Source organism: Balaenoptera borealis (genome assembly GCF_965194805.1).
Source record: "Balaenoptera borealis genome assembly, chromosome: 1".
NCBI classification, from domain to species: domain Eukaryota; kingdom Metazoa; phylum Chordata; class Mammalia; order Artiodactyla; family Balaenopteridae; genus Balaenoptera; species Balaenoptera borealis.
The window spans coordinates 95,266,358-95,289,590 of record NC_138860.1 but is presented as its reverse complement, the minus strand read 5'-3'; the positions used below and the strand labels follow the sequence as shown (position 1 = coordinate 95,289,590).

Sequence of the window (23,233 nt, the reverse complement as noted above, 5' to 3'; positions counted from 1 at the left end):
AACCATGTCAGTCTTAGAAGCAGATTCTTTAATCCCAATCAAGCCTCAGGCGACTGTAGTCCCAAAAGAACTTTGAAACTTCATGAGAGACTCTGAGCCACAACAACCCAGAGACTTGGCTCCCAAATTTCCGACCCTCAGACACTATGTGAGATATAAATGCTTGTTGTTTTAAGCTGCTAAGCTTTAGGATCTTTGTTCTGCAGCAGTAGACAGCTAATACAAATGCCTTGAGAAGCAAAGCCCATCAAGCTGCAGTAAAGTCTGGCTTTGTGCTTACTCCGTCTTTCTCCCAGGAGGCCAAGGGTGCTGCTTGGGAACAGACAAGGCACAAATCCATCAGAATCAGCCACTTTTCACTTGCTTCTAAATTATTTAGGCCTCCTTTGCCTTCATCCCAACCCCAGACCTTTTAAAATGTTAAGCCTTTAAATAGGCCTGGGCTTCAGCTTGGGAAACTACATTTCTCTTTCATCCCTGCCACACTCCCCTCTGCCCAAAGCCAGAAAGGTCTTGGAGAAAGCTCGTCTCTGCCCTGATTGATTTTGCCCCTCAGCTGTGGCTCCATGTCATTGACTCTGACTGGGTTCTAATTGGGGAATTGGCTTCACCATTTCTTGTCCTGGGAGCTGGAGATGGCACTGCCAAGTTGGTGGACACCTACGTGCCCTTCCATTCTCACCACCCTCAGCCAGGATGTTCTTTCAGGGGTCCGGCCTGAATCTCTCCTGGTGCAGCTTAAATCTGCACCCTTCTCTCTTTCTCCACAAAGGAGTTTCTTCCCAGCAGATGCAGCCTCCTATTTGCTTTGTCACAGCTGGTGATCTGAGCCGAGCTCCTCTCACACCCAGCACAGCCTGCTGACCCCCTCCCAGGAGAGGACAGAGCCCACGCTGTGTGAGGCGTGTCCTGCTCTCCCAGATGCCACATCATCGTCCATCTCTTGTTTCCCTCGCTGCCCCAGGGAAGCCGGTGAAGCCTCTGGAGGTCCCTGTGCCCTACACGGCTGGGGCCAGGAGAGGAGTCCCGAGCTCTGTTCTCAGCTCTGTCCTCTGCTCTCCTGGAGCGGCTCCCCTGGACCTCCGTGTGCCCGCTTGCAAGTCCATCTCTCAGGGCTGCAGAAGCTTGAGTCTCCATGTGACCCGTAGGAAAGCCAAGACATGCAGGTTATGGTCCAGCTCAGCCGGCTCCCCAGGACTGGAGTTCCTGCTCAGGGCTCAGTCCCCAAGACAGCTGGGCCTGCCCTCACCTGCCACCCAGACCCTGTGCCAAGTGTGGAAGGAAGTGGGCCCTGGGAGCTCAAGGATGGCTCCCTCCTGCTTCCCAACCTTCCCAGGGGCCCTTCTCACCATCTTCTCTGTCTGGTGGACTCTGACACTTCCTTCTGAGCTCAGTGCAGAGGCCACTTTCTCTGATCCTCCCCTGCCTCTCAGAGCAGGGCAGGGGGACCCCCTCCCACCCTCTCCCCATCCTATCCTGGTGCTTTGGGGACACTCCTGTGTATGTGAATTTACACTTATTTCTCTCTCCCCGGTTAGTCACCTCCAGGCAGGACAGGACAGGGTCCATGGTGCTCTCGGCTGTATCTGTGTTTCAGCAATTCCTGGTTGCTGCACCCTTAAGTTTGAGAACCACTTGGCTAGTTCCCAAGCCAACCAGCAGCCTCTCTTGACACTGGAGAGGCAACACAGCTTGGGCTACTGGAAGGGAGGACGCAAGGTCAGGATCAGGCCAGGAATACCTCAGAAGGCCCCTGGAAATGTCTGACTTGAGCCAGCTGGGGACCAGGCTGCTTACAGAGGTGGAGTGTCCGGGCCATCGGGTGGCTGTCCTACCGTGTGTCTGTGCCCCGCTGTCCAGAGGTCAGTGCAGCACTTCAGCTGTGGGACAAGTGCACGTCGTCAGGACTGCTGAGGTGCTGCGGCAGGGTCTGCACCATCCTGTCTTCCCCACAGCCTGGCACCATCCTGGCACCACACAGACCCTTGCTCTGTGGCTCTGCCTGGCAGGAGCTGACCAGAATGAGAAGAGCCTTCTAGCAGTCCAGGCGGTCCGGGCACCGAAAGGGCCACTCTCTGAGATGACAAGTCCCTGTCACGGTCGGTGTTCCACCAAGGCCGCCTCAGCCGGGTCAGATGCTAACCGTACCACCGCGCTGGGAGGGAGGCTGGCCTCGATGCCCCCTGTAAGTTGTCAGTTTCTTAGTATGAATTCCTTCCCACCACATTTTAATAGCTGAGCAGGTAAAATCCCCATGGTGAACTCTTAGGTGATAGGTGAGGAAGGTAGTTTTTGGGCAGTGGATCCAGGCCAATGTTTCTGAAATCACTGCTCATGAACAGTTAGTACGCTATTCCTCTAACTGAGCTGGGTCACCCCAGCTGACCTGTCCCTGAGGGGTAGTAGCCAGAGTCCTGCTTGGAGTGGTCTGTTTCCTCTACCCCTTCTTCTCTGCCCTCCTCTGAGAGGCCTGTAGAAGGGATGAGTAAGGGAGGGGAATCCTGAGTCAGATACTCTATCTTCTATTATCATCCAAAAGTTCCAAGAGAAACCAGCTCATTCGAATTCTCACCATGCAGAGGCCTTAAGTAAAACTTAAAATCCTATTTCCTTTTTTTGTGGGTAAGCAATTAGTGAATGGTCTGTTAATAATAATGGAGATCAGAATTGTGATTTGTTTGGGAGTTTGTTTTTTTAATTTTCTTCCACTGTCTCTGAGAAGTGGCTTCAGTGCAGGAGAGGAACAAGAAAAAAGGAAACTAATGTTTAGTGAGTATCTGTTAAATGCAGCAGGATTCCTTGTCAAGGGCTCTCATGAAATTGTTACCAATTGAACAGTGCCTGTTGCCCCATCTTACATATAGGGAGAACGTATGATTTGCTTTTGACCAACACAAGACCTCAGTGCAAAGGTAGCTATCTCCATTCAGAGCACCAGTGAGCCTTCCTCAGGTGAGGCTGGCCTCATGCTTCCCCAGGGACACAAAAATTTATCTGGCTGGGCTAGGATCCATGGACATATGGGTTTTCCCTTTGCCTATCTCTGTGCCCTAAGCCTCTTTCACCTCCCAGGCCCTGGGCCCCTCCACACACATGCCTCAGGGAGGCATATGTGGAATTCGGAGATGTGAATACAATTGTATACAATGCAGGTGAGAATATAAACTGTAAACAATTTGACAGTCTCTTGTTAAATGGAACATTTGTGTACCCTAATACCTAGTATCTTACTTCTTACACATACATAGAGAAATTTTAGAACAGTGTACCAGGACACGTGTACAAAACGTATTCAATGCTTGGTATCATTGTTCAAATGGCAAAGGAGTAGAAACGGTCTCAGCGTCTATCAAAAGGAGAATGGGTAAATAAATTATGGCTTATTCACACTATCCGTTGAGATCCAGTCTGGAAAGCAGAAGCCACACTTTCTCTCTCTCTTTTTTTTTTTTAATTTTTATTTATTTTATTTATTTATTTTTGGCTGCGTTGTGTCCTCGTTGCTGCGCATGGCATTTCTCTAGTTGTGGCGAGCGGGGGCTACTCTTCATTGCGGTGTGCGGGCTTCTCTTGTTGTGGAGCACGGGCTCTAGGCGTGCTGGCTTCAGTAGTTGTGACATGCGAGCTTAGTAGTTGTGGCTCGCGGGCTCTAGAGCGCAGGCTCAGTAGTTGTGGCGCGTGGGCTTAGTTGCTCCGTGGCATGTGGGATCTTCCCGGACCAGGGCTGAAACCCGTGTTCCCTGCACTGGCAGGCGGATTCTTAACCACTGTACCACCAGGGAAGCCCAGAAGCCATACTTTCAATCAGAAAGGATTTAATACAGGATGTTGTTAGCAGAGGCACTGGAGGGCTGAAAGAGGACAGAGGGAGTGCTGAGCTAATCCCTGAATAAAAAGTCAGGAAGCAGCTACCCACTCCAGGGTGGAGAAACAAAAAGGAAGGGAGGGTTTTACAGACCTCCCAGAAGCTTGGAGGAGGGGCTTTAAGGAATCTGGGCTCTGACCTCTGAGGACGGGACACAAACCACCACTGCCTCTGAGAGGAAGCAAGAGGTTTTTGGGGAGTGAAGAAAGAGCTGGAGCCTGGGGCTAAGTGCCACCACTAGAGAATCACTGGAAGGAACCAGGGATATACAGAGATAAAAAGCAGGTAGTCCCTTCCCTCCTCCACCCTCCAATTTTTCTTCAGCGCCCCCTATTAGCAGAACCTAACAGAATGCCAGCTGAAAATGGATCAAGGACCTAAATGCAAGAACTAAAACAATGAAACACTTCGAAGAAGACATAGGACAAAATCTTCACAATGTTGGATTTGGCAATAATTTCTTGCATATGACACCAAAGGCACAGGTAACAAAAGAAAAAATAGACAAACTGGACTTCAAGAAAATTTTAAAATTTTGTGCACCAAAAGACACTATCAATAGAGAAAAAGGCAACCCACAGAATGGGAGAAAATACTTGCAAATCATATTTGCAAAGGGATTACTATCCAGAATATATAGAAAACTAAAACTCAACAACAACAACAACAAAACAACCTGAATAAAAAGTGGGCAAAGGACTTGAATAGACATTTTTCTAAAGAAGATATACAAATATTCAATAAGCACATGAAAAGATGCTCAATGTCACTAATCACTGGGGAAATGTAAATCAAAACTACAATGAAATACCACCTCACATCAATTAGGATGGCTATTATCAAAAAAAAAAAAAAAAAACAAGTGTTGGCGAGGATGTAGAAAAATTGGAATCTTTGTGCACTATTGGTAGGATTGTAAAATGGTACAGCCACTGTGGAAAACAGTACAGCGGTGCTTCAAAAAATTAAAAATAGAATTATCATATGATCCAGCAATTCCACTTCTTGGTACATACCCAAAAGAATTGGTAACAGGGTCTCAAAGAGATATTTGTATACCCATGTTGATAGCAGCATTATTCACAGTAGCTAAAAACGCTGAAGCAACCCAAGGGTCCATTGATGGATGAATGGCTAAGCAAATGTGGTGTATACACACAATGGAATGTTATTCAACCTTAAAAAGGAAGAAAATCCTGACACATGCTACAACATGGATGAACCTCGTGGGCATTATGCTAAGTGAAATAAGCCAGTCCCAAAAGGATAAAAACTGCATGATTCTGCTTATGTAAGATACTTAAGAGTAGTCAAATTCATAGACAAAAAGTAGAATGGCAGTTGCCTGGGGCTAGGGGAAGTGGGGAATGGAGAGTTATTGTTAATGGGTACAGAGTTTTAGTTTTAGAAGATGAAAAGAGTTGTGGAGATGGATGGTGGTGTGGTTGTACAACACTATGAATGTATTTAATACCACCGAACTGTACACTTTAAAATGGCTAACCTGGTAACTTTTATGTGTATTTTACCACAATAAGAAAAATTGGGGGAAAAAAAGACGGGAAAACATGAAATTTAGGACAGTGTTTACTTCTTGTTGGGGGAGACAGGAGGGAGTGGGGTGAAGAGCAACACAAAGGAAAATGCAAGTTATTACTGATGTTTCAGCTGTCTTGGGTGGCAGGCTCATGGGTGTTAACCATATTATGTTTTACAGATAATATTTTGTTAAATATGCCTTTTAAAATGCATAGAACATTGAATTTTAAAATATAAGTGAGAAAACATTCAGAGGTAAAAGGAGGGACTGTAGCTTGGAGGCAGGCCAGTTGGAGTAGTGGGCGTGGGCGGTGGCACAGCCATGACGTCCGTGGGACAGCGGGACCCGGGGCTCCGGCAGGAGGGCAGTGCGGGTGCAAGAGGAGAAGGAGGGCAGCCTGGGATCCTGGCGGCGGGGCTGCAGGGCCGCTCTCGACCACACGAGGGCGCCCCCACACCGCCACATCCAGGCGGCGGCGGGGGAACGTGGGGGTGGCAGGAAAGGAGGGAAGCCGGGGAAAGGCCTTCTGGGGAGGGTGGGGTGGAGGGAGAGCCTCCTGTCCGCCCAGACTGGCCCCTCTGTTCAGGTTTACTGTGTGGTCAAGCCTTGAAGAAGGTCAGTGTGAGGTTCAACTGGAAACAGAGCCGGCTTTCAGGCCCTGAGGAATCCACGTGAGGGTCCATCAGGGCTGCCTGCGGGGGTGGGTGGGTATTTGTTATTTATTGAGGCGTGGGTGTTGTGCCTGTGCTGTGTCGGGAGTGACTCTGTAGGTTAGCGGGTGTGGGTGTGTGTGTGTCTCCAGGAATATAGTGGAGAGTGGGAGCAGGGCGAGGAGAGGGGCGGTTGCGGCTTCCCCCGGCCTGGGGCTGGTACTAACAAGGAGAACCTGCAGCAAGATCCAGCCCGTGAGGGCTCAGAACTTTTTCCCCCTCAGAGGAGCCCCAGGTCTGAAAGAGGAGGGATGAGCCTGGCTGCCAGCCATGGAGGGCACCTCCCTCAGTCTGGCCCAGCAGGACTGTATGTTGGGGGCTTCCTCTGGGGCCTGCAGACAACGCGCCCCCCGCCCCAAGCCTTCTAGTGGTGGTTCAGCACCCAGCAAAGTCTGTGACCTGAAAAACACTGCTGATCTCACGTTAGACCAGAACATTTTTTTTTCTCCCAAAAGCAGTGGCAGGGAGCCCAGGTTTGAGGAGGGTATGAAGGGTGGGAGAATGTGCCACCTCAAAATACGCCTCTAGAGCACAAGGATTATTCTGAGCTGATTATTTTGAGAAACTACAGACAAAGGAGGAGTTCTGAAAAACAGTAGAAACTACTTTTTTGAAAGACAAATTTACATTTATAAAGAAAATCTCCATTTGTAAGGGTATTTCCCTCACTGCGTGGAGAGGTTGACTTTGAATCACAGAGAATCTTAAAAATCCCCGAAGAAGGCAGTGACTTAAATCTGCATAACAAACCCTACCCTTGTTTACTCTGCTTTTCCTGGTAACCCTTCAGAACTGGCTTCCTCCCCACACTCACCTTTGTTTCTTCTGTTTTTGGCTTTAGGTGGTATTTAAACCGCTGGTTTAGGCCACCTGGGAGAGTTAACTCCTTTTCCCTAGGTGTGTCCCTGGTGTATAAGTATATGTGAATAAACTTCTGTTTTCTTCTTGTTAATCGGTCTTTTGTTTACAGAGGTCTCAGTCGAGACTCAGAAGGGTAGGGGAAAGTTATTTTTCCTCTCCTACAGCGGGGACAGCTTCGCGGACCTAGAGGCTTCTCCCCCTCCCACCAGTCACTGGTCGGCTATTGCACGTGAATGCGCTTTGCGGGCTATATCCTGGTCTGGCGTCTCAGCCCAGAATTTGAGAGCATTAGGGTTGGTAGAAATTAAACCCAGGGTGGGAGCCTCTGGCCAGTAGGCTGAGGCCCTGTACAGTGTCCCAGAGCAGGGGGAAGAGAAAGTCCTGCAGGTTCTCAGGGGAAGAGGAGGAATAGCAAGCCACAGGCGTCCTGGGGATGAGAGCAGGACATTGCAGTGCCCAGGAGATGCCCTGCGGGGGAGGGAGAACCAGAGCAAGCCTCAGAGGGCTCTGGCTGATCACTCTGTCCTTGTCCAGACTCCTCCCCAGTGGCCTGGCCTTGGCTCTGTACACCCCATCTTTCCAGGAGCTTCATTCCTAGGTCTAGCCAAACAACCACGAGGAAGATGTGAGAGAACAACATCCTTCTGGGATGGGACCACTCTGGGGAGTAGCAGGACCTGGTGGGGAGCGGGGGTCCTGGGAGCAAGGCTTAATGACCATGTAGTCGTTAAGAAGAAGGCATCAGCATCAGTCCTGGGTTGGTTAAATTTCCAGTTCAGCCACCTAGTAGCCATGTGAACTTAAATGAGCAAATTACTTAACTGAACTTCAGTTTCATCATCTGCAAAATATGGGAACAATAATTACCTTGCAAAATTATGAAGATTTAGAAATTAGGAATGTAGAATGCTCAGTCAATAGTAAATGCTGTTACTATTGAAACCGAGTTCACCTAAAACCTCTGCTGAGTTTATGATTAACCTCTCTATGCAAAATTTTATTCCCTTTTTTGTTGCATATCTGTTCCCCACAGGATTGAGGATTATCAAAGAAAAAGGGGGCTTGAAACCTAGCAGGACCCTGCAGAGATCTCCCAGGTACAAAAAACCTTTCCATTTTCCCGTTTTTCGTTTGTAGGAAAAGGCTTTAGTCTCCTAGGCCTGAGTTCCAAAGAGCAGATTCAAGCAGTTACTAATTAGGGAAGTGAGGAAATGCAGAAATAAAGGAAAAGCAGCCAAGAAACAATAGTTCAGTGATAAAACAGAGTCCTAAGGATATATATAACAATCTGACAGGTATCTTTGAATTGTTCTGCAGGAAGTAAGACCCTTATCCAGGTGGAGGTCAAGCTGAGCACAAGCCGGTACATCCCAGACTGGTTGGAACCAGAAGGTTGGTGATTAAGATTCCTGAAATATCACCCTGTTACCTCACCACCAACCAATCAGAAGAAAGTCATGCCCCCTGCAGCCCTCACCCCAAATGTTGCCTTTAAAAACCCTTCCCTGGGGACTTCCCTTGTGGCATAGTGGTTAAGAATCCATGTGCCAAAGCAGGGGACACGGGTTCGGGCCCTGGTCTGGGAAGATCCCACATGCCATAGAGCAACTAAGGCTGTGCGCCGCAACTACTGAGCCTGCGCTCTGCGTTTGACCCAACGCAGCCAAAAATAAATAAATCAATAAATTTATTAAAAAAAACCAAAAACCCTTCCCTGAAAGCCATCTGGGAGTTTGGGTCCTTTGAGCACATGCCACCTGTGCTCCTTTCTGGGCCCTGCAGTAGACGCTGTACCTGCCTTCACCACAACCTGGTGTCAGTAAGTTGGCTTTGCTGTGCCATGAGCAAGCAGACCCAAATTCGGTTTGGTAACGCTATCATTATTTTCCAATGCCCAGACCCAGGTAGCATGGCTCCAGGCCTCTCTTCCAGGCTCCGACAAAAGCAATCCTATAATTTGCCTGTACTACTGTACTGTGATAGTGAATCACTAAGAAGTTATTATGTTACCCAGACAGGAATGGGTTAATGTCTCTCTGTTGACGGGAGCCTCTGGGAAAATGCCTTGATTCCAAAGACTTAGTCTGTTGGTTGGTCGCCTCTCCTTTCATCAGGGATCTCACAGCAGAAGTCACACAGAACTTTCAGAGCAGAAAGAGACGAGGGGTGGTGCCTGTCTCTATTGCCTGCCCCAATAGAAGCTGGGGCCCAGGAGCTCAGTGTAAGGCTGTGCTGATGTCCCTTGTAACTTTCGTATCAGGGGGGTGAGAGCTCAGGGGTCAAGTTCCTTCAGCACTGGGGGAAGAGAAAGGGCCTGAACTTAAACTATGTGTGTACAGCTTTTCCCTTCTCCCTGCTCTGGGGCCTTTCAGGCATCCAATTAAAACTCCCTTAGGTGAGGCAGGGAGAAGCCTCCCTGGTTCATGGCACATAATAGCTGCCTAATAAATGTTGCTGGAATTGAATTGCATGCAGACAATAAGGTTGTTGGGAGCGAAGGGACTTTATGTGAATTCAGTCCAGAGGCAGGAGCCTGTAGGTGGGCACCACGCAGGATCAAGTGCCAGGAGTTGATAGGGGCCGCACCCTTCTGGGTGTGCCTGATGTTGAAACCTGGCAGCCACCCTAGGTTTCTCCCTGCTCCCACTCCCACCCTGCTCAGTTCACTCTGCCTCTTCCTAAACTCGCTTGAATCTGCTCTGCCTTTTCCCTTGTCCTCCTCTCTCGGCAACCATATTTCCAGCCCAGACCACTGCCGTATCATACCTGAAATCCTCACTTCCAACCTATTGCACAAACCGCATCAAAGTGATATTACTGAGACCAGAATGGTGATGATCCCTCTCCCTGCTTAAACACTGCTCTGCGTCCCCACTGCCTACAGGATGAAGCTCAAATTCTTCAAAACATGACATGTAAAGCCCCATGCGCCTGCTTTCCTCTCCAGTTTCCCTTCTTACCCACTACCCCCACTGCCACTCTGGGCACGGGTCAGACTGAACTGTCCACTCGTGGAGAATGCCAAGCACCCTTTATCTTCCAGGGTTTTTTGTATGTATATGCAAAAGGTGGAAATTAGCATTATCTCCACACACACACACACACACACACACACACACACACATACACCCCTTGTTTCCTCCTGCTTAGTCTGATTAATTTCTAGTTCTCCTTCAAGCCTCATATTAGACCCCGCTACTACTGAGAAACTGTCACGTACCTCCTTCCCTCCCCACCCCGTCGATGCTGGCCTGGGTGCCCCCTCTCTGCTCTCCCAGCTCCCGGTGCTCCCCAGGCCTGTACTTTCGCAGTGACCTCTGTGATCCCAGCTTTTGCTCCCCTGAGGAGGAGTGAGTCTCCCCACTTCTTCAGGGTGTGGCCCTGCCTGGCCCACTGCTTTATCTCCAGGGCCTGGCCCAGGGCTGGCACTTGGCAGGCGTGTAGACGCAACCACTGTAACGTTCACCACAGCCCGCCTTCATTCAGCACACACTGCGTGCCAGGACCCGGGAGGGTGCCTCCAGGCGTAAATGTGGTTAATCCTCACATGGCTGAATAGCACACAGGGTCCATTCCCGCCTGTTTCCTGTCCTTTAGAGGTGGAAAACTAAAGCCTCATCTCCCAGACCTACTCCTTCGGGAGTGGTGGGTGCACATTGTGATCCAACGCTGAGACCCTCACGTGGGATTTGGAAGGTGGAAGGGAGCCAGAGGCCACCTTCCTACTGCTTTGGCTGCTCCCTTCTGGCAAACAGGGTCAATACAGATGTGCATCTTCTCCTGCAGTGCTGTCCAGTGTGTGGTCCCCACCCCCGGCAGCAGGAGTGGAGGCCCTGCCTGCTCCCTGGATCACAGCCACGACAGTGTATCTTCAACTCAGAACTCAGGTTGCCAGTGATAATGTCCAGATGCCCACCTTCCTCTCCTGCCGAGGACGAGGGAGCAGATCCTCTGGAGACTCAGCCTTACCCCCTCCCCTCCCCCATCCAGCCATCCCATAAGCACCTAACACCCTGTATCAAGTCACTCTCTGCTCAAAATACCTTGAGTGGTTCCTATTTCCTGTGTTAAACTCTGGCTGATACGACTGTTGTTATCCTTATTTTACAGATGGGGAAACTGAGGCACAGAGAAGCAAAGTGATCTTCCCAGAGCCACACAGCCAGTGGGTGATGGGGCCAGGCTCCAAACCCAGGTCTTTCTGAGCCCCGAGCCCACTGCACCATCTTGCCTGGTGAATATGTGTTGGTGTTGCCGGATGTGGGAGGAGGCCCGGTGAGCTTTAGGCGGTGGGCTGGGCTGACGCCCATGGCAGGTCCTGAGCAGGTCCCCAAGGTGTCTGTTCCTTCCTGAGAAGCACAAGTGGCTCAGGTTTCTGGGGACTGACCCCGAGGCTGGGGCTGTGGGATGTGTGGGGCAGGGAGGCTGCTGAGAGCCAAGCCGTCTGGGCACCGCGTCAGTCAGTTCCCAGGGTTGGAGCCCTTCAGCAGTTTCTGGAGAAACACTTAAGTGACCAGTGCAAAATCAAATTAGGGGGATGGTGAGGTGGAGGTGTCACCAGGCCCGGAGGCCGTCTTGGGCGGCACCACCTCGGTGAACTTGTAGTGGTTTGTTCTTGTCAGTCCCCCAGGGTTGAATGGAGCCTGAGAGCCTGACAGACATTTGAGGCTCATGTATGTACCAGAATTCATAGGGAGAACATGGTGGGCACTCAGACTGAATGTTCCTGCCAGCATACTCTCTCCTATTAGACAGCTAAAAGTATAGGAGAGGCCAAAAGGTTGTCCAGTGAGGAGAAAAGTAAATCAAAGGAGTTGGTTGATGCTTCAAGTAGTTAAAGGACACCAGTCTTTGGCTGACTACATCTGAAGGCAAGGAGCAAGGCAGCCAGTGGGCCAGCCCCTCTTCCTGGACAGATCTTCCTCTGGAGTCTTCACTCATGTATTCATTCTTTCTTTCTTTTATAGATTCAATAAATGAGTGCTATCACATAACAAGCACAAACAGATCCTCCCTGCCTCACAGAGATGTTCCAAGGGAAAACATGTCTTCTGAGTTTCCTTGTTGATTAGTCCCTTTCAACATCCTGCCTTTCCACAGGTGCAAACCATTTTCTTGGCAATGACTCTAAGTGTGCTAGTTGCCTGTGAGACATGGGTAATACTGCAGGGTTGCCCGGCCCTGTAATGAGGACTTAACGTTCCTAGAGACTTGAGGTACCTGGGACATTAATTCTCCAGCACCACAGGTCTGCAGGCAGAAGTTCAGCCAAAAGGTAGGAAGTGAGGGGAGGGAGTCTGACAAAGGGTGTAGAACGCAGACACTTTTTCATTCATTTCTCCGAGGCTGCCCATAGGTTCACAGGGATGTCCTGTGTTTGTCCCTTTATCAGACCTGGGCTTGGGAAACATTGCTGCTAATTCACTAGAGTTCCTGAAGTTCACCTTCTGGATTTTAGGGTCCTTATCACACTGTATCGTAAGCACTGATTTTCTTTTATTGCCCCCACCAGACAGAGCTTCTTGCAAACAGAGACTGGCCCTCGTTCACTTTGCTATCTTCCTAGCCTAAGCCAGGGCCTGGCACATGGTCTGCGTTTAACACATGCTTGCTGGTCAGTTCTACCGTGGCTCCACACAGCTCTCTCTGGATGCTCTTCTCCGGGAGAAATGCAGCCTTCCCTTTCTCTACCCAGCTCACATGTCACCTCCCGCAGAAGCTTCCCCAGTCTCTCAAATCAAAAGGGCTCAACAACTTTGCATGTTGTTCCCTCTCCTCTCAAGAAGCTCACAGTCTGGTAGGGGTTTAGAAAAGCAAGCTAATGTGTACAGTGCACTGTGGTGCTAGGAAAAATTATGACAGACTTTAAAATGGGCAAAGGATCACTGGGTGTTCATTCAGTGGAATGCTCTGAGTTGTCTAGGATTCCAAGCTGTCTGATTCTCTAGGGAACTAACTGCACATTTGATTATCTTTTGCTGGGCTGTTTTATAACTTTGCTGTGATGGAAGTTAACTTGTACAGGGCTGATGATAGTGCAGATGTTTCCTGCCTGATGTGTGATGCAAATTGTTCCTGTTCGTGGCAATGCAAATGAGTTTTGTCCAGTAGAGAATAAGTCTCCATAAGTCCAATTCTCATTTGAAAGTTGTAAAATCTTACTGGTTCTTTCCTTTTTTTTTTTTTTTTTTCAATTCAATTACTTATTTTACTATATGAGTAAGAAATAGAAAAATTAAAATATAGATATTTGTGGTTTTTTACATTTTATTTATTTTATTTTAAATTAATTTTTATTGGAGTATAGTTGCTTTACAATGTTGTCTTAGTTTCTACTGCACAGCAAAATGAATCAGCGACACACATACATACATCCCCTCCTTTTTGGATTTCCCTTCCATTTAGGTCACCTCAGTGCATTAAGTAGAGTTTCCTGTGCTATACAGTATGTTCTCATTAGTTGTCTATACTGGTTCTTTCCTTAATTAATGAGTTATATAAACATGTTAATTTTATTTCTGTATGAGAGTCATGATTTTACCATTTAAAAAATTATGTTTCAGTGGTAAAAACTATGACAGAGGTAGTGATAATATGTACTGAGCATTTATTCTGTGTCAGGAAGTATGCTAAAGATTTTATAGTTGTCATATTTAATCCTCATAGCAACCCTATAAGGTAAGTTCTATTTATTAGTCCCATTTTACAGATACAGGAACTGAGGCCTAGAGGTTAAGTAACTTGCTTAAGGACCCAGAGTTAATAAGTGGTCTATCTGGACTTTGTACCCAGAGACCTGGGATTTGACACTAATATTCATAGTCTAACTGCACTGTCGCCATAAAGGCACTCAGAAACAAATTGGGGCAGCCACTGTGGATGACCCAGCAATTCCACTCCTGGGTAAATATCCAAAAAAACAAAACAAAAAACAACACTAATTTGAAAAGATACATGCACCCCAATGTTCATAGCAGCATTATTTACAATTGTCAAAATATGGGAACTTCCCTGGCGGTCCAGTGGTTGAGACTCTGTGCTTCCACTGCAGGGGGCTCGGGTTTGATCCCTGGTCAGGGAACTAAGATCCCCCATGCTGTGTGGTGTGGCCAATAAATAAATAAAATATGGAAGCAACCAAAGTGTCCATCAACAGATGAATGGGTAAAGAAGTGGGTGTATATATATGCAATGGAATACTACTCAGCCATAAAAAAGAATGAAATTTTGCCATTTGCAGCAACATGGATGGAATTGGAGGGCATTATACTAAGTGAAATGTCAAAGACATACTATATGTTATCACTTGTATGTGGAATGTAAAAATTACAACAAACTGGTGAATAAAACAAAAAGAAGCAGACTCACAGATATAGAGAACAACCTAGTGGCTACCAGTGGGGAGAGGGGCAATATAAGGGTAGGAGGAAGAAAAAGGGTTGCTATGGGATTATATGAGATCATGTGTGTGAAACTTTTGAAAATTGTAAAGCACTATAGAATTTAAAGAATCATTCATTCAATTAAAATAACAAAACAGATCAGTGGAAAAAAAACAAATTGGGGAATCAGAGAAGTCCTCCTGTAAAAGGAGACATGAAGCAAGTTTCAAACGGTGGATAGGAGTTGGTGCAGAGAAAGGAGGGAGGGGTTTCCAGGCAGAAGTCAGCATATAGGAAGGCAGGGAGGTCTGAAACAAGGTCCTGCACTTAAGGAACTAAGAAATTCACCTGGGGCTTCCCTGGTGGTGCAGTGGTTGAGAATCTGCCTGCCAATTTGGGGGACACGGGTTCGAGCCCTGGTCTGGGAGGATCCCACATGCTGCGGAGCAACTAAGCTCGTGTGCCACAACTACTGAGCCTGCATGCCACAACTACTGAAGCCTGCGTGCCTAGAGCCCGTGCTCCGCAACGAGAAGCCACTGCAATGAGGAGCCCACGCACTGCAATGAAGAGTAGCCCCTGCTCGCCACAACCAGAGAAAGCCTGCGCAGCAACGATGACCGAACACAGCCAAAAATAAATAAATAAAATAAATTTATTAAGAAGAAAAAGAAACTCACCTGGGCTGGAGAGCGGGGTGTGGGCTGAGTATTGGCAGAAGACTGCAGAGATATGCGGGAGTTAAGAAGGGCCCTATGGGTCAGGCTAAGGAGTTTGGACTTTATCCTCAAACTACAGGATTTAAAGCAGAGTAAGTGATTAGATGAGTTTTACTATTTTTATCTTTATTGCCTTTATTTGAAGTTATAAAAGCAGCTGAAAATCTGGCCTTTTTAGAAAAATCATTTTAGAAGCAGTGTTGAGGCTGGATTGGAGGTGGTGAGAAAAGACAGGATGTTAAAAACCAAGCCTATGGCAGGGAAAAAGAAAAAGCATTGCAAGGAGAAACAGTAGGTACAGCAGTTCAATCTATACATTTGGGCAACCGATGAGGTACGTGGAGGTGGGAATGGGGAGAGGCTGGGACGCAGGTAGTTTAGGAGCCCTCCGAAGCTCAGAACTCCATCTACTGCAGGCCTGTTTATGCTCATTCTTAGCATTTGAGAAACAAGATAGTACTTAGGATTTGAAAGGAACAGGGTTCTACCCATTCTGAAAAGCATATGTAAATAGGGCCTGACACAAAAGTACCCAGGAACTTTTCTTTTGACCTCTAAGGGGAAAAAATGAGTTAGGAAAATAAAGATAAAACACAATGACAAGAACTATTATAAACCTTCTCTTAATAATTACAGACATACAGATTGTCAGCACACCAGGTGATTTTTAATCCCAGCCCAATTCCCCTCCTGGCTTCTTAATGGCTGCTGGCCACTTCCTCTTGGGACCTGGCCAGAGTAAGCTCAGGAAATGCAAACTTTTAATTCTGGAATCAGTAAAGCATATTAGGAAAGGAAATCCCACAAGTGAAGAAATCACGTTATGAATTCCAAAGCCAAGGAAAAGGATTGTAAATCAGATTGTGAATTCATTGGGGACAGGACTATTTTACTTATTTTGGTGCAGGATCCAAGTGACTGATTGGTTTGGTCTGTATTCACCCTTCAAGATTATCCAGGATTCAACCTCTTTGATTCTCGTGTTTCCAAACTTCCATCCAGTACAACATTTAGCTCTAGCAGCTGAGCTGTCTGCAGTCTTGCTTTGCACCCTTCTGACAGCAGGGGTGGGGGAGGGGTGGTGCCAGCTAAAGGGTGTTTTTCATTTATACCCACGTCCCTAGGATCGTGCATGAATCAGATGATAGAACATACTTGAAAGGCCTTTGTAGACTCTGATGAGCTATACAAATATTACCACATGTTCTTTATTGTTCTGGCTGATGACAACTGACACTACTTAATTTTTAAAACCACTATGAGCTCAACTACTACTACTATGCACTCAACTGTATGCAGTGTACATTCACAATCCGCACAATAATTTCATTATGTTTAACTTACCAAAGAAGCTCAGAGAAATTAACTTGCTCTTTTTTTTTTTGTCCTTTTTAGGCCCTCCTGAGATTGGGTTCGAGACTTCTCCACGTGCTGTCCCATCACAGCACTTACTATGCCGTCTCCCCCACTAGACTAGGAGCTGGGGGTGCCAGGAACTGCATTCTGATCACTGTTATCCCTTCTTTCTAGGAAATAGGCCCATAGATGATGCTCCAGAAGATACTATTTAGGTGAATTAATGAAGGCTGATCTTATATCCACTGCTCTTTTCTGAATATTGCTGCTTTCCTTATAACTTACTGTTTGTTCACTGTCTGCTTTCCCCTACTAGAAGATGCATAGAAAGACATTTTGTTCATGACTGGATTCTCAAAGCCTAGAACAATGCTTGGGGAACTAGTAAGGGTCCAATAAATACCTGTTAGTAAATAAACTAAAATAGCTGCTCGGACAAGCAAATTCTACTTTTTTGTGACATCATAGTATTGTTTTCTGATGCTGATCTCAGTAAGATAATGTTCAACAACTGTTAACACTGTAATGTGGGTAAGCGCAGAAAGCTCTGGCTTCCTGAGTTAAACATTCACTTGCAGCTGAATGACGCCTGGAAGGGGAACCACAGGAATGCTGTCCCCGAGAGCACTGTCTCGGGAAGGAGACACTGGTGGTTGACACAGGCAGCCTGTGGACTCTACACTCTACAGCTCTGGTCCAGCACCAGCGAAATCACGGCTAGAGACCACCGTGCTCGTGACTTCCATCTCATTCACCTTCCTTTCACCAGATGCAATTCCTGAAGCAGAAAAATAAGACCTGTTTGTAATAATTATCAGCTTCATTTTCTTAGGAGTCAAGTGTCTCTTGCCAGAACTCTTCTAGATCAAAGGTACTGTTTTTTCCTCTCTGTAAACCAGTATTACGTGCTCCATTAAATATTTTCTTTTGGTATAAAAGTAACCATGACATCAAGAACATTTAGAATGTGGAAAAAATACAGAAAGTTACCTCTAAATTTACCATGCTCACAAAATTAGTGTATTTGTGTATGTCCTTTATCCCCTGTGCATAGGTATATATGTATTATGCACACACACACACACCATGGTAGTTTATGTTCTGCTTTTTTCATTTAACATTGTGCTGTGAATATATCATAAGGACTTCACAACCATCCATTTAAATAGTTATTGATACAAGAAATTGATAATTTCAAAGGAACAATTTTCTTATATAAATTCTTAGGGAAAAGATGTGAACTCATGGTATTTGACACATATTATGAAATTGCTTTGCCAATATTGTTGTACCAATTTATTGAGCCACCAACTGATGATAATTTAAAATTTAAGTCATGTTATTGATATAGTAGAGAAAAATAAAAATCTCATCAATCTTTCAGTTTACCTTTAAGAACATTGCTAGGGAAAAAGGACTTTAATCATGATTGGTTACTAGTTACATTTCTGCTCTTTAAGAATCATCACAAATATTGAAGGGAAAAGATTATCAGTTACTAGTCAGGTGTCTTCCTTGTGGAGGCAGTGTACAAAGAGCAAGGGCTTTGGGATTCAAATCCACCTTACTTAAAGAGCAGGGACATATATGCAACAACCTCATGAGGTGTTTGTTAGTTTCCATTCATTACCAAACAAAGACCATTACATTTGTAACACTAAACGGAGGATCTGATCCAAAAGGAGAGTTTTTGATCATTTAGCTAATAGTCTTATCTTTAAGAGTCACTCCCTTAGAACTATCCTCTGCATGTAAGGCTCCACCCACCTTGGGAATTAGAAGAGCTCAATTTTTTCCCAGGTACCACTTTTCTTTGATTTTTTTTTTAATAGTCAGGTGCTTACCCTTATTAAGCCCTTACTTAACACAAGCTGTCACATATCAACTAACCTTCATGACAACCCTAGTGGGGGATGGTACTAATTATTAATACCTTACAAAAGAAAACATCTGATGCTTAACCCTAGCAGTCTATATTGTTAGGCAACCGGTAGGCTGTGATTCCTTTGCTAGCTATTCCAGTCTCCTCTAGCAAGTCAAGGTAAAAGTCAGCAAAAAGTAAGTAAATCAGTGCTGTTCAGCTGAGGAGAAAGATACTCTGCCAATCACTCTCAACTGAATGATTGTCACTATGGCCCAGACTAAATGGGGGAAAGGATAAAAAGCTAGAACACATTTCAGGAACGATGTACTTGAAACCTCCTTAGATGCTTCAGATTAGAAGCATCTAAGGAGGTTTGGCTTAATGTCTCACATTTGGGCAAGCCAGGCAAGCTTAGGCCATCACTTCCTTATCAAGTTTTCATAGTGACAGAAGTCTATCATTAACCTCTTTCTTCAAGTGCCTGAGCCGATTATTAAAACAAGCCATGTTGTTGCAAAGGTGGAAATTTACTGTTAACCTTGCCTCATCTTTCCAACCATAAGGAGGGGGCAGGGGGCACACACCTGATAATTAAGTTTATTACACTGTGAACCATTTGCTAGGGAAGGTGTAAAACCCAGACATTGAGGTTTTTCATATAAACCAATACCCAATTTATCAATCTGAAATTCAATATAATAAAACATTGGCTCATATATTAAATGGCTGTTAACAATTTTTTTTTCCTTTTTAAAATACAGGATTAATATTGACATATATAATCTATGGTACAAACTACTAAATTCACACAACCCAAGAATAAGAGGATTATTCATCAACGTGATTAAATCGGGGATAAAAATACCTCCCTGAATTTTCCATAATTTGTTTTAGCATCATCCTTTCCTGAATATTTTTTGTAGAAATTATTTATTTTGAATAGTTTAAGATAATTTCAGTTCTCAACAGAGGACTATAATGTGATACTATGGTCTTATTATCATGATCATCTGCAACTGTCCAACCTATCAGTTTCTTAAATAATTTTCCAGATTTGAATTGGGAGGCTATTTCAGAGTATATACTCTTGAACAGTCCCCAGCCTCTTTGGGCACAACTACTTAGAGAGATGTACGTTCTCTCTGTGACTTGGAGAGTGTGGGACAACGCAAACAAAGATAGGCAGGTACTCTATTTTCCCAAAGCAGCCACTGAAGCTGTGTCAACTGAAATAAAATTAAGAAGTCTAGTCAATCCTCATATGGAGCAAGGGACAACAGACTGCCCAGTCAGAGAGCCCAGATGCATCCAGTGTTGAACACAACACTGCAACACAGAGAGGATTAGCTGATTGTTAACAAGGAATAGATGGCAGAGTAGGCCTATATCGGGTTTTAGTGTTGGCTCTGTTACCAAACTTGATCTTGAATAAATCCCTTAAGCTTGTATCTTCAATGGGAAAAAGTCAGAGTTGGACTGGGTGATAAAAGGTTTGCTTAGTCCAGCTTTGAGCCAGTTTTTAAACTTTGCTTCAGAATACAGAACTTCAGAACACTTCCTTCTAATAAATGGTCAGTCTGCACCAAAACCCCCTCATTTCACTAACAAGATTCAACTAACGGAAAAAGACTAAGTAGGGTCTTATGTGTGGATGTAGCTTAACAACTGGGATGGGGAAAAATAATCTTATACACTGGGTTTACTCCCCCCACCCCACATTTTTTACTTGTATTACTTTACTCAAGGGTGATCCTCATTTTTATAGAAGGGGAAACAGGCACACAGAGGTTAAGTCCATGGAAAATGGCAGAGTCCAAACTGGAGCCAAGCCTGCCAACAATCACAGTCGGCTTCTCCACTAAAATTCCTCCTCCATCTGCCATGATACTTGGGCACAGAAAGGGAGTTTTCATTGTATCCTTAGGATTAACTGCTCTGGTTTCAAAATGCTTTCAGAGAGGTCGTTTCAAAAAATTCCCCTCCTGCTTGCCTTAAAGAAGAGGTAAGGAGAAAAATCAAAATAAGCCATATACACAAATCCCAACACACATAAGCTGAATAATTTACATTAGGAAGGGCCAATTTGAATCTTGACAATAAAAATGAAAACACACAATATTTTCCTCAAGAAAATAAGCATATGGAAGAAGAAACATTTCTTAAAAAAAAAAAAAAAAGTTTATTTTAAAAAGCCAGCCTCTTAAGGTTTTATATCTATACCTTCACACTGTCAATTACAATGATATTTTAAAATGCACTGAATATAATTTATTGAATGTCTATCATTATCCTCCTGCCACCATTTAAAAGATATTAGGTGAAAAAATATTTACAGTTTTCATTCTGGTCCATCCTCCTTCCTATCTTTATACTAAACCCATTTCTCTACTTTTCAGGTAAGTGAAAAGGGTCACAAAATCTTTAGGTTTGTGTAAAGAGTAAGAACGTGTCCAATAATTCTAAGCAAAACATAATTTTCTTTAAGGCCTTATAAGAAAAAGAAAAGGAGTTACTTATTGAAGCAAACGTAGCAACTTCTCTCCCAATCTTATCCTTATTGGTTTGTGTGGGCCAAATCTCTATGGGTCCCCTTAATTAGCAAACATTAAAAAAAAAAACCCAAAAAACTGAACACACAAAGACTATCTCACACACAGTGCTAAGCTAGATGTGGATATAAATGGAACCACTATGAATCAAAGGGGGAAAATTCCAGGAAAAACAACAACAAAAGATTCCAAGTCTCACAGTTTAACTGAAGTTTTGGAAAAACCTAAGCTGAATTCAGCTGCTGTTTGAAATATCTGTCTTATGTTTAATTTACTGAGGAGGCACAAATACACAGTTTTGTGTATTTTAATACTAATTTTTCCAGTGGGGGGGGGGGAATACTATGTGATCTCAAAAGGGGCGGTGATCTATGACCACTCAAAATTTATCTTTGGAAAGGGGAGCAAAAATAATAATTTAATGAAGTCAACTCTCAAGCACTTGGCTTCTAATAAGCAAACCAGGAAAAGATACTGGAGGTGTACTGATGAGTACAGTGCATCTAGAACAGCCAAGATGTTTGCAAAGTTTTATGCCTTAAATTTCCTAAATATATATCTAGCAGGCACATATGCCAAGGAACTACTGATGCTAGGAAAATATTTTAGTCAGGATTTTATAAAAACCCCAACTTTCAAATCTTCTAGTGGCAATGTCTGACACTATTATTACAAATAACAATGAAGCAAGATTAATTTTAAATTTTAGATTTGCCTCAAACTAGTTACTTTTCCTTGTAACGGAACACTTAAAATGGATGAATTAAGCAGAATGGTTTTAGAAGTTAAGGCTCCCTAAAGACTAAAACTTAAGGCACATATTATTATCACACTATCACAGCACATTTATCATGACACTGTTAAAAGCAAAGATTTAAACAAACAAACACACAAACCCGACTTCCTTCTCTCATTCTTTTTCAACCACTTCCTTCCCAAAGGCTATGACATTTTTAGCCCAGGCTACTGGTAAGGAGTGAAACAAAAATTCCATCAGTGAACCCCTGGTATGATTCCCACAGAAATGTCCAGTATTTGCATTGAGCACCACTGGTAGATCACAGGCCAATAGAACATTTGGGGTCATGAGCTGCTCCATTTACCCATCAGCCCCACAGGTTCAAACTGGACTCTCCTCCTCTTTGGGGCCTCCTTCTATGCTTTTAGGCTCCAGAGATTCTGCTGCATCGGTAACTTCTTTTGGCTTCTCAGCAGCATCTATACTGGTCTCCTCCTCTTTACTTTCCTTTTTCTGCTGCTGCTCAGCTTTCTGTTCTTTTGCAAGAAGTTGGTAATTGATGCCCATGCCGATGAAAAGATAGATGCCTGCGACAATAAGGATTATGCCACATGCCCAGTATGTGTATTTGTAGTCTCCATATATGTCATTGAGACGACCTAAAGATGTCAAAAAGAAAAAAAAAAATTATGTGGGTAGACAGTTATGCCCTTTCCCAAATAAAGCTTAAGAATCCATTCAAAGAGCCCATAAATGACAAATTAGTCTAAAAAGAAACTGCTCATAATTATCTGATCTTTTACTTATAATGTCACACTGATTTTGGATGGCCCTTCGTAGTCTGTTAACTTTAGGAACTTGAAAATAATTAAATCTTGGCAAATTTGAATTGGGAAAGTCCTAGAGATCACCTAGAGTCAATTCTCTCAATATTCAATGGAAAAATTTGTTGCTCAAAAGAGGTTTAGTAGTCTTGCCCAAGGCCATAGAGCTAATTCCAGTCTCCCAGGCCAAAGTACTTTCTCTGACATCAGCATTTCCCAAAGGGCGTTCCTGTGAACACTCATCCTCTGCTAAAACATTAACTAACAGCAACACCTTTCCACCATTCTAAGTGCTTAATCCTCACAACAGGAAGGTTCTATCATCATCCCCATTGTATAACAGAAAAACCTTAAGTAACTCGTCCAAGGTCACAAAGCTTGTAAATGAAACAGGTTGGCTTTCAACCCACAGCAAGTCTGACTCTTGAGGCCTGCACCATAACTTCTGTGCTACAGGATTACTCCCTAGTGTTTCCAAAGTCAAATAAATTTGGAAATGACACAGTCTTTTCTATTAAAGGCTTTATTAGGCCTGATAGTACAGAAACTTATTTACTTTGGCTTTGCCAAACATTTTTCGGCCATGAATTCCTTGTTATAGTAAAATTTGTTAGCATCTCAAACTAGTATTTATTAAACTATGGAAAACCCTACACATATAATGGACATTATTAACCAATTCAAATATAATTCCATACGGTTTTCCAACATAGGGCACCACGCACTCGGCAATACTTACTGATTCTCTAAATATACACACGGCCCTGGGTCTGCTAGGCCCTGAGTTAAGGGTGTGCAAAGGAGGTAACGTCCACAGCTCAGTG

General features: G+C 44.6%; 2 protein-coding genes and 1 long non-coding RNA gene across 5 annotated transcripts in view; 1 reads left to right on the top strand and 2 right to left on the bottom strand.

The window, feature by feature from the left end:
- Positions 1-23,233, bottom strand: part of LOC309623365 (monocarboxylate transporter 1-like) — a 146,786-nt gene that overhangs the window by 92,214 nt on the left and 31,339 nt on the right. The gene's annotated exons all lie outside the window — the stretch shown is intronic.
- LOC309623607 lies at positions 1,914-21,180 on the top strand. Of its 3 annotated transcripts, none has more exons than XR_014241425.1 (5): positions 1,914-6,020; positions 8,010-8,073; positions 8,294-8,368; positions 11,087-11,210; positions 16,473-21,180. It is a non-coding gene; the product is annotated as an uncharacterized lncRNA (long non-coding RNA). The 3 variants fall into 3 exon arrangements; XR_014241426.1 differs by having other exon boundaries at positions 1,914-6,105; XR_014241427.1 differs by having other exon boundaries at positions 1,914-6,109.
- The window catches only part of SLC16A1 (solute carrier family 16 member 1), a 36,861-nt gene continuing 31,342 nt past the window's right edge, over positions 17,715-23,233 (bottom strand). The window contains exon 5 of the mRNA XM_082380240.1: positions 17,715-22,244. Coding sequence (XP_082236366.1) covers positions 21,967-22,244 — 278 coding nt within the window. The 3' untranslated portion in view covers positions 17,715-21,966. The remainder of the gene's footprint in view (positions 22,245-23,233) is intronic.